This window comes from Aricia agestis, chromosome 9 (genome assembly GCF_905147365.1).
Source record: "Aricia agestis chromosome 9, ilAriAges1.1, whole genome shotgun sequence".
Taxonomy (NCBI): Eukaryota; Metazoa; Arthropoda; class Insecta; order Lepidoptera; family Lycaenidae; genus Aricia; species Aricia agestis.
In genome coordinates this window covers 14482780-14497379 of record NC_056414.1, presented here as the reverse complement: position 1 = coordinate 14497379, position 14600 = coordinate 14482780, and the positions used below count along the sequence as shown (strand labels likewise).

At 35.6% G+C, this 14600-nt stretch overlaps 1 protein-coding gene across 6 annotated transcripts in view; it reads right to left on the bottom strand.

Annotated features, from left to right (window-relative positions):
- The window catches only part of LOC121730070 (solute carrier family 12 member 4), a 371671-nt gene extending 357700 nt beyond the window's left edge, over positions 1-13971 (bottom strand). For 3 of the 6 annotated variants that reach the window (XM_042118885.1, XM_042118895.1, XM_042118894.1), the window contains exon 1: positions 7675-7918. In XM_042118885.1, the coding sequence (XP_041974819.1) occupies positions 7675-7795 (121 nt within the window). In that variant the 5' untranslated portion in view covers positions 7796-7918. Of the gene's footprint in view, positions 1-7674; positions 7919-13709 lie in introns of those variants that run through there. The other 3 variants (XM_042118886.1, XM_042118887.1, XM_042118888.1) reach the window with 3 other exon arrangements.
- Positions 13972-14600: the final 629 nt, after the last annotated feature.

Genomic DNA, 14600 nt, shown 5'->3' with positions numbered 1-14600 from the left:
TTTTTGACAAGTATTGTGGAGCATGTTTTTTGACGGAGTTACTTTTTCTTAGTAGTTAGTTTTTATTATTCGTAGTTACCCACTTATTTTGGTTTATGTTTATGATTTGGTCGCCGCACTCAAAGCCCGCAGTAAAAGCTATGCTATAGCTTAAAAACCATACTAAATATATGAACATAAACGCATCAGTAAGTACTTCGGTGAACCACATGCCACAAAATATTAAAATCTTAACATTTTAATAGAAAATAACGTTCCAAAGAGTAAGCTCTAGAAAAATTAACCGCAAACATTAATTAATTCACAAGCTGCATGTTCCTAGCTGAAAATGTTTTTGACTGCTTTAGCAAAACTTTAAGTGCTCACTGATTTTAATGCAGAAAAATGCACATTAAAATCTTTCTCGGTTTCTCTTTGCTTTTCAAAGTTCTATGTTCAAAGGTTAATAACTACCGAGAATTCTGCCCGTCCGTCTGTTATTAGATTGCATCTCTTTTAGGTTGTTTTTTCACGGATTATATTGTATAACAGTTTCCAGTCAATTAAAATTAATTAGTAGGTATCCCAACCAAGAAACATGTTTTTAAATGTTTTCTCAGGAAATGCTCATACGCGATGCCAAATTGCATTTGGTCGATCTGATGCTTTCATCCTTACACCTACCGTACTCGTAGCGGCGAGACAGTGCACTCGGCCAAGCACTCGGTATGTTGATGTTTCTCGGCCGAGGGCACTGCTCTACTCGGTTATAGGTGTAATCCTAACTCATTGCTTGTAGCAACTTTTTCCTTTCTGACCTTTTTTTTTTTAAACCGAACGAACGTAACAAAATTACTTCTAAGTTCTGACCAACGTCCAAAAAGGAGTTTGTGTTTTCGCCTTTAAAATCTTGACTTAAACATTTATGTTTGATTTACATTACAAATATTATGGACCTAATTCCCCGTACCCACCACGAGTAACTTCTAATCGTATGAAACTCCGACTTTTCCAAGTTCAGTCTTACACTCAGTCTTTTGAATGACGCACAAATTAAATGAGTTTCAGTCTCAGCATAATTAAGTTCTTTAACACTTTGAAATGTGCTCTTTTGAATGCCTCCATGTGACCCATTTCGCAGTTTTTTCACTGATGTAATCGAGTTTGCTCAGCAAGCCGAACTTAGCTTTGGCCCAGTTATATTAAACTTTGTATTCTATTAACATTCGTGGCGGCGCATTTTAATTTCTTTTCAATTACGTCATGAGGTTTTTATAATCTGAATTTAACAAGTTATGCGTATTACGTACTTATACATGTATGAATGCGTCTGCCTGTCCATATGTGTTTTGACTTACTTGTACATGTAAGTACAAGTAAGTCAAATTCACTAGGCCGAAAATACGCGGCCGAAGTTCGGCATGATTACGCTTGCATTGCTCTACGCATACAAATTTAAAATACATTGCAGGCGTAATCATGCCGAACTTCGGCCGCGTATTTTCGGCTTAGTGTGCTTAGACATTACGTCTTAAGCCGATGAAATTCGATGTATAGAAGTCCAAGAAAAGGATATTATAGGATAGTTTTCTTCCCGGAAAATGTATGGTATATATAAACAGGATTCAGCTCGAGTTCAGTAGGAATTTTATTTCCCATGTAGCGAAATAGGCCGACATTCTTAATTATATTATGTAGTATAAGTTATCTATATCTATACTTATATACTTATAATATTATAATTGGGAAGAGTTTGTTTGTTTGTTTGTTTGTTTGAACGCGCTAATCTCAGGAACTACTGGTCCGATTTGAAAAATTCTTTCAGTGTTAGATAGCCCATTTATCGAGGAAGGCTATAAGCTATATTTTATCATGCTAAAATTAATGGGAGTGAAAAAATAGAGGAAAATGTGGAAAAAATGGGAGAAATTATTTGAAATGGCTGATTTGAACGCGCTAATCTCAGGAACTATTTGTCCGATTTGAAAAATTATTTCAGTGTTATATAGTCCATTTATTGAGAAAGGCTATAGGTTATATTTTATTACGTTAAAACTAATAGGAGCGAAGAAATAGAGGAAAATGTTAAAAAAAACCGGGGGATATTATTTGAAAGAGCTTATCTCACGAGCTACTGGAGCAATTTTTCCTTTATTTGGCACAGATAAGAAGTAAACTACGTAAGGGATCAAAGGCTATTTTTTGTGGACTAATTTGTCTGTGAAATATCTAATTTACGCGAGCGAAGCTGCGCGGAACGTTATATTTCGCGTGGTCACGAGTCACGACATCACGCGTAAACGGCTGGACCCATTTTGCTAAAATTTGGTATAATCTTATAAAAATACTTTGAGTCCCGAAAAAGAACATAGGATACATTTTGTCTCGGAAAAATGTACGGTTACTGCACAATATACTTTTATGATTGGCGCGTAAACTATTCAATCTATTTTGATGGAATTTGGTATGGAGATACTTTGAGTCTCGGGAAAGGACAAGGAATACTAATTTTGTCCCGGAAAATGTACGGTTCCCGCACAATAAACTTTTATGATTCTCAACTAAACTATTTAATCTATTTAGAGGAAATTTGGCATGGAGATTGGAGATACTAATTTGAATCTAGGACAAGGAATGTTTTCTGTCCCGGAAAAATGTGCGGTTCCCACACAATATACTTTTCTGATTGATTTTCTGATTTGCGCGTAAACGACTCAATTGATGTACGGGAACAACTATAAACTAAAGTCCACGCGGACGAAGTCGCGGGCAACAGCTAGTAAACTTATAACATAGCAGACAATGATAAAAAATGCCAATATTTCATTTTTGTTTTCATTATATCATACATCTTTAATCCTTTCAAGGCATGTGACGTTAGCAATACATAACTACCTACCTATGTTTAAATTTCTTCGTCAAAGACCTGCAAGTAATAAGAAACTTTAGTATTTCAGCTCTCAGCTTAGTAATTACGCCGGGAAACTGCGCGCAGTGAGGCGCTAATGACATGTTGATCTCAGTACTTCCTTCACATACGACCAACTTGGAAATGCACTGAAAAACTCCTTAACCAGGCCCTTTGGCCTAGACGTTTTCTTTATCGCTTCTTTATAGAGTCGCCGATCAAAATGTATGTCAAGTCAATTCCAAACTTTCTGATCGGCGATTCTTTAAAAGAAGCGATACAGAAAACCTCTTGGTTACAGGCTCAGGTCCTTTAGTCAAATTATTGTATTCGCCAGTTTTGATAGAGAAGTTAGATGTCAAAAATGTGGATTTGACATGATATTACATAACAAGACGAAGAAAACAACTTTATGTCAATCACATACCAAGATAAACGCTCTGACTTGAGTTCTGAGCCCAGAGGGCCAGGGCCCAGGCCACAACACTGCGTTGCGGCGTCGCATCGCAAAAAAACTACATTGCTTTTCAAAGGTTGTTTTTGCGATACGGCACCGCAACGCAGTGTGGTGGCCTGGCCCTGAGGTGTCGAATGTCGATATAATATCTAACTGCCGCTCTACTAGCGCTTAAAAGCATCCTGCACAACACACGTACCCAACGTGCTATCAGAAAATTTAATTCATAGGCGGATCTACGCAATTAAGTCTGGTTATGCCAAGCCCAGCCAACAGAACACGACTAAGGTTAGGTTTTAACTGACTATCCCGAATAATTGACGTTTTTTTTTTTATTTGAACAGAAATCTATTTTTTTAACAGAAATCTATTTTACAAACCACTGCAGTCGTTGCGGTCACTTTAAGGTGTTATAGTCCAAATGCAAAGTTCTGCAACTGGTTAACTAAGAATTTGGTTGATATTGATATTTTCTCGGTACCCCGCAAGTTTTGATTTATGGGCTAGGCCCTAGAGAGCGCCGGCGCCCATCAAATCCAAATAGCGTGATTTTGGCAGATGATTTATTATTTTTACAAGTCCTAAGTTTTTATCGAGATGGTAAGAAACTACAAGTAAAACGGATTTGAGGGCTGATGGAAAAACTACAGGAAAATTATTCAATTTTGACCTAAATAATATTAAAAAAATTACGAGTAAAAGATTTGGAACCAGTTTTTAGTTGCTCTATCAGTTTTTGTTTCAATAAACTTTTGTAATGGATGTATCGAGACGAGGCAAATAACGTGGTTAAGAAAATGGCCCCACTTCGTTGTTGTTTGGGGCCAAAAGCGTCGTCCCACATCCTGAGTTTGAAATATTTGAGTTGTGACTTGTGACTTGTGCCAATTAAGTATGCAAAGTACAAACATGTGACAATGAGGGCACTGGGTACTTAATCAACTTACATTCTATAATTTCGACAACGAAGCTATAAATGAAAATTGCGTGAGATTAAACAAAGTATTACAAGGCACTTATCGACAATATTTTATTACAACTTTGAAAAAAAGTCCAGTGCGATGACAGCTGGAACTAAAAGTTTTAATTTATGGCATCATTACAGTACATATTGTGCAGTACATTTTGTGTCAAAAATACGTTAAAGCATAGCATTGGGTTGCCTATAATAAAAGAAAAGCACCCTCATTTAAAAACACTCTTTTTTGCCAAGCTGTACTAACTTCGCCGTCGAAATCGAATGCAGTTTGTCCAAGTGTTCTGATCCCTGGATCCACAAAACTAAATTTAAAAATTCTAAAACCATAATTGTATTAGCTTACAATAAAAAGAAGTTTGTTTGTTTAGAGTGAGGTCAACCTGAAGGTTAGCCGGTTAATCTTTACACAAAACACTCAAGTAAACATTTGCATAATAATAACTGTCGAATTTAGAACGGATTTAACAAAGTTAATGGTAAAAAATGCTATTTGATTTCGTTTTCATGCTGTTGGAAAAATACGTGTGGCACTCGGAGACTGCCGCGGTAAGCTATTGCATTGCATTTTTTATCAACTTATGCAATAGTAATTCGCATACGTCTAGTCGCACTCATCGCTCTGTGCCGCGGAGTGCGAGGTGTTAGGATTATTTTCGTTACTGATTATTTAGTTAAACATAATATTATGATTTACTTACGTTATTATCTTTTTCCCTAATAATTTACACTCATAATAACTGTACACAACAACTGCAAGTGCCGGAATAAAAATGGCTCAGATTATAATATTTTTTAATAAATTCACTTTGCATAGATACAGTATGAAACAGGCATAGACTAATTCATCAATGTCTTTGGCAGTGTACAGAACACCTAACACTTGTGGACAAGCTTTACTTTTTAAATGAGGAAAAAAAAAAATCTCCCACCCGCTGCGGGCACGGGTGACGCGCGACGCTTAACGGGGATAGTTTTTTGCGGGCACGGGTGACGCGCGACGCGACGCCGGAGAGGATATCCAATACCTAACATAAGCCCCTTTGGAACTCGGTTAAAAAACCGGCCAAGTGCGAGTTGGACTCGCCCATGAAGGGTTCCGCAGCAGCAGTAAGGTTTATTTCTATGAAATTAGTTGATTTAATGAAAGTTAAATTAAGGTTTACCATTTATGACTTATAAAAAAACTACTTGCTAGATCTCGTTCAAACCAATTTTCGTTGGTAGTTTTTATAGTAATGTACATCATATATTTTTTTTGAATTATCATGTAGATTTAATATTTCTAATACTTTAGAAGTTAGAGGGGGGGGCACACATTTTACCACTTTGGAAGGGTCTCTCTCGCAAACTATTCAGGTTAGAAAAAAATGATGTTAGAAACCTCAATATGATTTTTGAAGAACTATCGATAGATATCCCACACGCATAGGTTAGATGAAAAAAAATATTTTTGTTTCAGTTCTGCCTATGGGGACCCGTAAATTTTTAATAATTTTTCCATTTTTGTATCAAAATCTTAATGCGGTTCATAGACTTCATCTACTTACCAAGTTTCAATACTATAGCTCTAATAGTTTCGGAGAAAAGTGGCTGTGACATACGGACGGACAGACAGACAGACAGACATGACGAATCTATAACGGTTCCGTTTTTGCCATTTGGCTACGGAACCCTAAAAAACGACATTCCCACAAATATTCCAATGTGCTATCAGAGAAGTTGATTCCTAGGCAGATGTCGGACCTAAGTAATTTGGTCGCGTAACGTTAAATCCATACGACCGACCACAGCTAACATTGAATTAACATAAACCGACCAAATGACGTAGGTCCGTCAACTGCCTAGGAATCAATTTCCTCGATGGTACATAAACTTTATTGTCCCATTTTCCTCTCGAGTACAGAATGACCTGATTTTATTACTCGCTGATTTTAAAGCAATCCAACGCTATCGACACCAGATTGTAAACAATACACTCCCAATGGGTATTTATAGTCACTAACCGCTTGCGGTGTTGCGTAGCTGCATATTACATAGCTCCTATAACATCATGCAACTTTATATGCGGCGTAAGTATAATATGAATACATTAAGTGTTAATAAGGCGATTTAGAACTACGTATCGAATGTAAAAGGCTTATACACGGCTTGAACCGATACAAGCAATGACGAATGTTGGCTCAATATACGTCCAAAATAATACTGGTAATGGAGTTTACTCCACATGTCGCCATAGACACTTAAAACCGAATGCTTCGGCTTCCATTTTTTAAGGCCAAACGCTTAGACTTAAGAGGTACTAATTGGTAATAATAATATTATTACAATAAGAGAGAATCGAGAGAGATTAAACAGGAAAGTAAAAAAATACGTGTCCAGCATTGCATTTTTTAACAACTTAAGCAATTATGATTCTCTTAATACGTTTAGTCGCACGCACACAAACACCGTACCGAAGTCTGGCAGCTTCGCATCGCTATGCCAGTCGGAGTGGGGGTATTTTTCGTTACGGAATTTCTTTATTCGGTCGCTACACTCAAAACCTTGTAAAAAAAAGATCTCTACCCCTTGAAAATATAGGCTCCTGCCATTGGCCATACATGAGATGTCCATTTACAGCTAGACCTCGTGTATTTCAAATTCACGGAACGATTTTACACTGCCTACAAACCATTTGGATTGCTAGACGGTTCGTTTAGGGCTTAAGGGGGCGACTAACCCTAAATTGTCGATTTTATAATTATTTATTTTTATACTAGAAAATAACCCCCGAATTGTTTCATTTTCTAAACATAGATACAACATTATATTTCCAAATTCCAAGAATTTGATCTGAGCGAAAGCACGATATCTTATAATTTTTTCGATGGAAAAAATCACAAAGATGCTTCTAATTTTCACAAATTTTTCACATATTGCCATAGCCGTGCATTAAAATAAGTTAATATCTTAATAAGTACATCGTATAATATAATTCTATCATTGAGACACTGACCTGGCGGATTTTTTAAGTGTTGTATATTTATCGAGTTATTGAGAAAAAACTAATTTGGCGATGAATGCGCGTCGTCCTTTTTCACCTGGCATATGAAAGACGGGCGTGAGTGTGAAGAGAGAAGGACGATGTATGATTTTTTGCGTTAGTTGCCCTCTTAAAAAAGTAGAACTTTTTCTTAATGTCATTATATACTGGTTGTCTGAAAGAAACCGCTTAAAGCGGTAACACCGCCATTTTGCACATTTTCGTAATTTTGTATATTTTTTTGTTGTTATTTATTTTGTTTTTGCATGTGTTTTTTTTTTGTATGTGCAAATAAAGAATTTATTATTATTGTTAGAAGTAGAACTTACCTGAGTCTGGAAGGAGTTTCCCCTTGAGTTCAACCTCGTTGTCTGCAGCCGTAGCGCCATAGTTCTTGAACGCTTTGCCCGTGGGCTCGTCCGACTTCGTCACTTTGAACCGTTCCGACATTTTTACTTCACAACACTTCTAGTTTACACTCACACAAGTCATATACAGCTGAAAACTAAAGTCGACTTCGTGAGAAGAATATGCACTTGATGAAATTAAGATGACACCAAAAATTTTTGGTTTCTAAAAATATTATATAGCCTTACTGTCTTTTTGAATCTAACATCGCCGTTCTCTATTGGCCCTAATGTTTGCGAAACAAATGTTAAGAGGTAAGGTACTGTTTGTTATCGACAATTATTAATTTAAGCTATCATATATTTTTTTTCTCTAACGTTTGTAATTTTAATTTTTTTTCGCGCTGATCTGATCAATCAAAAAAAGCTGATCAATATTCTTAGCAAATCGTTATAAAACTATCTGACTGGGAGCAAAAAAGTCCAAAGAATTTATTTAAGGTAATTTAGCTTTTTAATTAATTTTTAAGGTAATTAACCTTTTCTAATTTTTTTATAAAAACCTGAGGTTTTTTTTTTAACCTATCAAATTCCATGCGGAATTCGACTGCAATAACAATAGAATAATAATAGATTTCCAAGAATCCGCGATCGAGGAATTAAAATACATTTTTTTACAAAAAGCGTACCTACTTAGTTTTAAAAAATACACAAACTTTTTTGCTTAAACTTTGTTTTTTCTATATTTAATTCCTCGAAATTTATAAATTATAACATAATGTCCATGTAACCGTAGTTCACAAGATTAGCTATGAGCTATCAAATGAGACCTTATTCATGTTCATAGGATATTTCCATGAGAATCATTGGTCGGATTAAATTATGAGAGCTCGAAAAAAACTAAAAAGGCAGCCATTTTACAACCGCGAGAGAAAAAAAATTAAGAGCCAGTTTGTCTGCCATACAGCATGACATTAAAGGGTCGATCACTGGTGTCGGGACACATAGTATATAGAGCACTGAGTAGCTATGAATATTCGCAACCCTAAGCCAAGGCTCCACACGCACTTTAACTATGTAACAAATTACAAATGTTTTAAATTGTTTTATTTTTATATTGAGTAGTCACGATTATCTGCACATAAGTCTGTCACGAATTTTAGGTTACAACGCGACGTAAAATATAACAAATTGAGCAAAACTGTTGCACAAACGTCTTTGACGATGCTTTGTGAATGTACCTCAGTGGAAGGTTGCTGCTGTTAGTTATTTTCCGTTAGTAAAATATTATTCGAATAAAGTACTCTGTGTATATTTTATGGACAACCTATCTACACTCTACACGTTCTTAATTTAGTAATTTTGACACGTTTAGTAATAAATAGTAAATATATTGTTTATAGACTTCAAATTGCCACAAATTTAAGATTAGGTGGTCTAATTTAAAAAAAGTAACCAGGGTTTTCGTGTCCCTAATTTTATTAATTCTCATTTATTATTTATTTATCAAATAAGCGTTTATTTTCTTTCAGTAAATTTAAGCAAGAACAAAAGGATTTTAAACAAAATTTTAACCTGAGCGAGCCGGGCGTTGGCTTGAAAAGGCTGACTTAGTCGCCTACCTAAAACTCTACCTACAATAATGTTTTCATTGTGTTTCGGGCGAGGGTGTTGAGTGAGTAGGGTATGCTCCCTTTCGACGGAAAAACCCAGGAGGGAAGTGAGTGCTTGTTAGTCTGGCGTTGGGAATGCCCTGACAAATATTATTATATAGCTTACCATAAGACCATCATTCGTCAAGTTATGTAAGAACCTAATAATTATTTGGTACGAAAATATAACTTAGTTGAATGAATAAAGAGTGATGTAATAACTAATAAGGTTATTATGATGTAATTAGGTTTTAGCCTCTGTTTGTTAGTAAGTGATTGAAACGTTTGGAGTTTGGAGTAGGTAAGTATACAGAGTGTAACAAAAAGAAGAGAGTTCACTGTGAAAGTAGCAGCGCTGAAAGACCAAAAAAATTTTTCACTTTTGTATGGGGAAACTCGTGACGCTCGGGCCCTTGTCCATACAAAGGTGAAAATTTTTTTTCGTCTTTCAGAGCTGCTACTTTCACAGTTAACTCTCTACAAGGAACACGTACACACCCTAAAGTATTATCACTTATTTTTGTTACATCCTGTATATAATAATTCAATCTTTGGATTTTTAATTGAGAAAACTTAGACAACTTGCATTCAATGTTTTCGATAGCGTTATTAAATAAATGATATTTTATAGTATAACTTATACAGAGTGTAACAAAACTAACTTAAGGGCTAATTGTACTACTTGTTCATCTAGCATTGAAAGAGTAACTTTTTTTACTTTTGTACGGGAAAATTCATAACACTGGGGCGCTTGCCTATTCAAATCACAAAAAATTGTCCTGTCAGCATGGTCACTTTAACAGTGCACTTAATGCAAGGGAAACACACTCTATACAAGAGTTTTTGTCAAAATCTTCATCAAATTAAACTTAAACAATCATTATATCACTCTGAGTGCAGTAGTTAGGTACTTATGTACCCAGTTTGTACATCTGACATCGTGTCCCACGTGCTAATGGTCTCGGTGAAGCCCGATACACTCAATTAATGTTCAATACGTATCAATTGATCGTTTAGAATGTATTTAACTGGATTGATGCAGTATTTGTTGATATGATGGGTACAACGCCAGTGACTTTTTGACCAATTGTACTTCATCTAAAGTTAACTGTCTGGTCAAAGTGGCCTTTCCTTATATAAATTATTACTTAAGTGAATGAAATGGGTACTTAACAATTTGAAAATGTTTGTTTTTGTTGTCAGAAGAGACAGGTGGACTTAGGACCGGAAAAAATTATAATAATTAATAAATATTAGCCAGATTATGAAGTAGGTAAAACTTACAAGGTTTGTTTATATTATATTATAAGGGGAAAAAATTAGCCATTGCTATTATGTTATAAAATGTTGCTACTATTCCTCCACACACGTCTTCAAATAGAAGATAAGGGAGAAAGAATATAACTTAATTTCTAGAATTAATTTAAACCGAGTCTAGTACAATGGCCCTCACGGCTGCTTTCGGAGGTTTCTTGAAAGAAATCTATCTATTCTCTAGCGCTTTTGATTGGTCAAAAAAGTGTCCAAACAACACAGCTATTGAAGACATAAACCCTTGTTAAAAAAACTGGGCATGTAGAGTCCACAAAAGAAGTCCCGCAGACGCGACGCTGCAATCGCGTTGTTTTTTTTTTTATGAAATAAGGGGGCAAACGAGCAAACGGGTCACCTGATGGAAAGCAACTTCCGTCGCCCATGGACACTCGCAGCATCAGAAGAGCTGCATGTGCGTTGCCGGCCTTTTAAGCGGGAATAGGGTAATAGGGTAGGGAAGGGAAGGGAATAGGGGAGGGTAGGAAAGGGAATAGGGTAGGGGATTGGGCCTCCGGTAAATTATTATGTTAAAGCATCGTTCGTTATTAATTTCACCGATTTTTTACCTTAGACGTATTTATGTAGGGTAAGTTATAATGTTTATAATAGGATTAATCTTGAGTAGGCTGAGGTCTAGCAAATTAGTTCTCAGTTTTTCCGTGGGACTTCTTTAGTGGCACGGATTCTAAGAAGACAGAAGTACCTATATTTTATGTGTGGGTGTATATGTCATTGATGTAATGAGTAATTGAAGACATAAGTAGGTGAAGTGGGTAACTGACAATTTGAAAACTGTCGTTTTTCTGTACAAATGGAGGCTCGAGGACCGGGAAAATTATTTGGAGTCAAAAAAATTTGGATTCTATTTATAGTAAGATAATATATAAGCTAAAATAACTAGATGGCGAAGTAGGAAAGCTACAATAGTCAGGGAGCCCTAGAACAACTTTTTTTATTACTATCAAGCTAATTTTTTGTAAGTAGCTTCATTTTAATAAGACAAACAACGTTTCTATCTCTGTTAGCTACCACTTTCAAGACTTTTCGCAGATGACATTGTTGTTCGTCTTTTTAAAACGAAGCTATTCACAAAAAATTTGCTTGATAGTAATAAAAAAAAAATTGTTCTAGGGCTCCCTGACTAAGTTCTATTATGAGGGGGAAAATGAGTAATTGCTTTTATGTATAATTATTGTAACATCTTTTGTAACGGTACTTTCTGCAAATAAATGATTCTGATTCTGATTCTGATATGTTGTAAAACGTTAGTTACCCACTTCATCCACTCATGTCTTCAATTACCATCGAACCGTCAATGTTTGCTAACCATTATAATATTTTATTATTTAGGTAAACTCAATTTGTATCAGGTACGTGCGTTTGAAAATTCGGTATAAATATAAAACTTTTGGCGTATCTACTCCCACTTTTCCCAAGCTATTATTTTCCGTCAAATATTCGACAAGAGCCAATGAGGAACAGACAAAAACTACAAGGTATGAAGACATTGTTATTTGCTCACCTATTCTCTTTTTGTTGCACCCTCTATTTTTTATCATCTTTACTTACGGCCGTTCCCAATATTCAATCTATCTCTGGTTTGACATACAACCGATCGCAGCTAACATTGAATTGACGTAAAATCTACGAATAATAAAAACTAAGGAATCGTAACTCCCATACTATTACCGTTTTAAATTTGGTTCCTTTTGATCTGTCATGTAACGTCAGCCTAGTACCGCTCAAGGTCACCTAAATATTGCAAATGTATTGAAATGTGTACCTAAGGTACACTTTTTTGACAAGTATTGTGGAGCATGTTTTTTGACGGAGTTACTTTTCCTTAGTTTTTATTATTCGTAGCGTAAAATATATGTCTCTAATGTCTAATGTGAGCTATTCTTATCTCTAGTAGGGCAAAACCAGAGATAGATCAAATATTGGGAACGGCTGTTAGAGATGTTTGCCTTATCTACCAAGAAAAAATGTGTTCGTATCAGTTTGCAGACTCTGTTCAAAGTTGTTTTCACTAGAAGTATCTAAAAAATGGTAAATTTTCAAGATACTTGGAGTTATATTGCTGATACAAAAATTGCAATTTACAGTAACCCATTGCTTTTGCAAATATAGCGACGGGTTATGTCAAATCCAGTAGTAAGTTTAACTTCTGACTTCGCCGAAATGATCGAATGCAAGTTGTCTGAGTATCCTGCAGGCGCAAATAGAGGCCGGCATTAGCGCTTGTTTCAGATAAACAATGTTAAGTAAACACCGCACCGGATGCACATCGTTACAAGTATTACAACATTGCCAAATTACTCATAATATAATACTGTACTAATTTATTAACTGAGTTACATATTACGTCATGACTCATGAACTCATGACACCGTTGCACACTCCAGCCAACTCTACCGAAAGTTTTTGGTTTCAATATTATGATTTAGTTGCCGTTAATCAATGATTATCCTGAATGCTAACAGAAGGCTTGACGAATGGTTTACATAATTGGCAATTGGCAAAACTAACTCAACTTAACGAAACAAAAATTCGACACAAATTTTGTAAAACAGAATAATAATAATTAAGTTTCATGCTTTTACTGAACTACATCACGAATCGTGACGGGAGTAACAGTGAATTTTTGATTGATTGGAAATTGATATTCATCTCGCCTCTAGCGCTCACTTAATCATCATCATTTAAAGATACCTAAACGAGAAGCCGGTTGCAGGATGTGAAATAAAAATTAAATACTATAATTAAATCTTTTTATCGCATAGGTACGTATGTGAACTTTAATATTTAATAATAATAATAAAATAAAATTAAAAATTAAGGGGGCTCCCATACAAAAAACACAATTTTTGGCCTAATTTTGGTCTATAATGGTATGGAACCCTCCGTGCGCGAGTCCGACTCGCACTTGGCCACTACGTAGGAAGAAAACTAACAGCGTTACCATGTGTTGCAACTTGCATCGCCACTCACATATCCGAAACAAACTTATAAATCCCTTTATATCACAATAAAAGGATTAAAAAGACTTACTCGGCGCACAAGCCTATCAGTGCATCCACTGATAACGTATCTCGATCGATGGAACCCTTGAACTAGGCATGAATCTCACATAACAAATGCAAAATCTACAAAAACATTGCACATCGCAAAACTAAAAAAAAAGTTCACCGAACGTAACCTGCAAAGAATCAGCGCACTCTGTTTTTTCACTAAGTTTTGTTTGTTTTTTTTATCGATAACAAGTAGTTAATTAAATGCGAGACACACGTGGACACGCGTGGTGCGCGCGACAGCCGGCCCGCGTCTGCCGAGTGCCGACTCTGCCCGCGTCTGTTTAGAATTCAGTTTGTATAGAGGCTAGAGCTCGCGTCGACTCTCTGCGCAATTACCAGGAAATAGGAATACCATCTGCATATAAAATATAGTTTCGTCCGCGATTAATCCGCGAAAATACCGGTAAGGATTGAAAAGAGCCAATAATACAAACCTAAGTAAGTTTTACTTTTTCGCGATGAAAGGAACGTAAAAGTAGGCAATCAAAAAGTTTAAAAATTCTTAAAGAACGAAATACACTGGTCGTTATAGCGACGCGTCACATAGTTATTTCACTCTCACTGTCTGTCAACGTTTGATAAGTAGTAAGTACGTAGAACAACTTACAAAGCATAAAACCACAATAAATTATTAAACGCCTGTCTGAAAAAAATACTGGATAGTCTAAAATACTGGTGTTACAAATCATACAGGCATTCAATCAAACGGCGTATTTGCAAATAGGAGAGGTACGCTTCCCAGATGCATATTATGATTGCATAATTATAGCAATTGCATCGCCGTAGATATAAAATAAATAATAAATAAATAACCTTAAATAACAAATAAAAATATAAAAATAAAGTGAATAACTTTTTGAATAACATT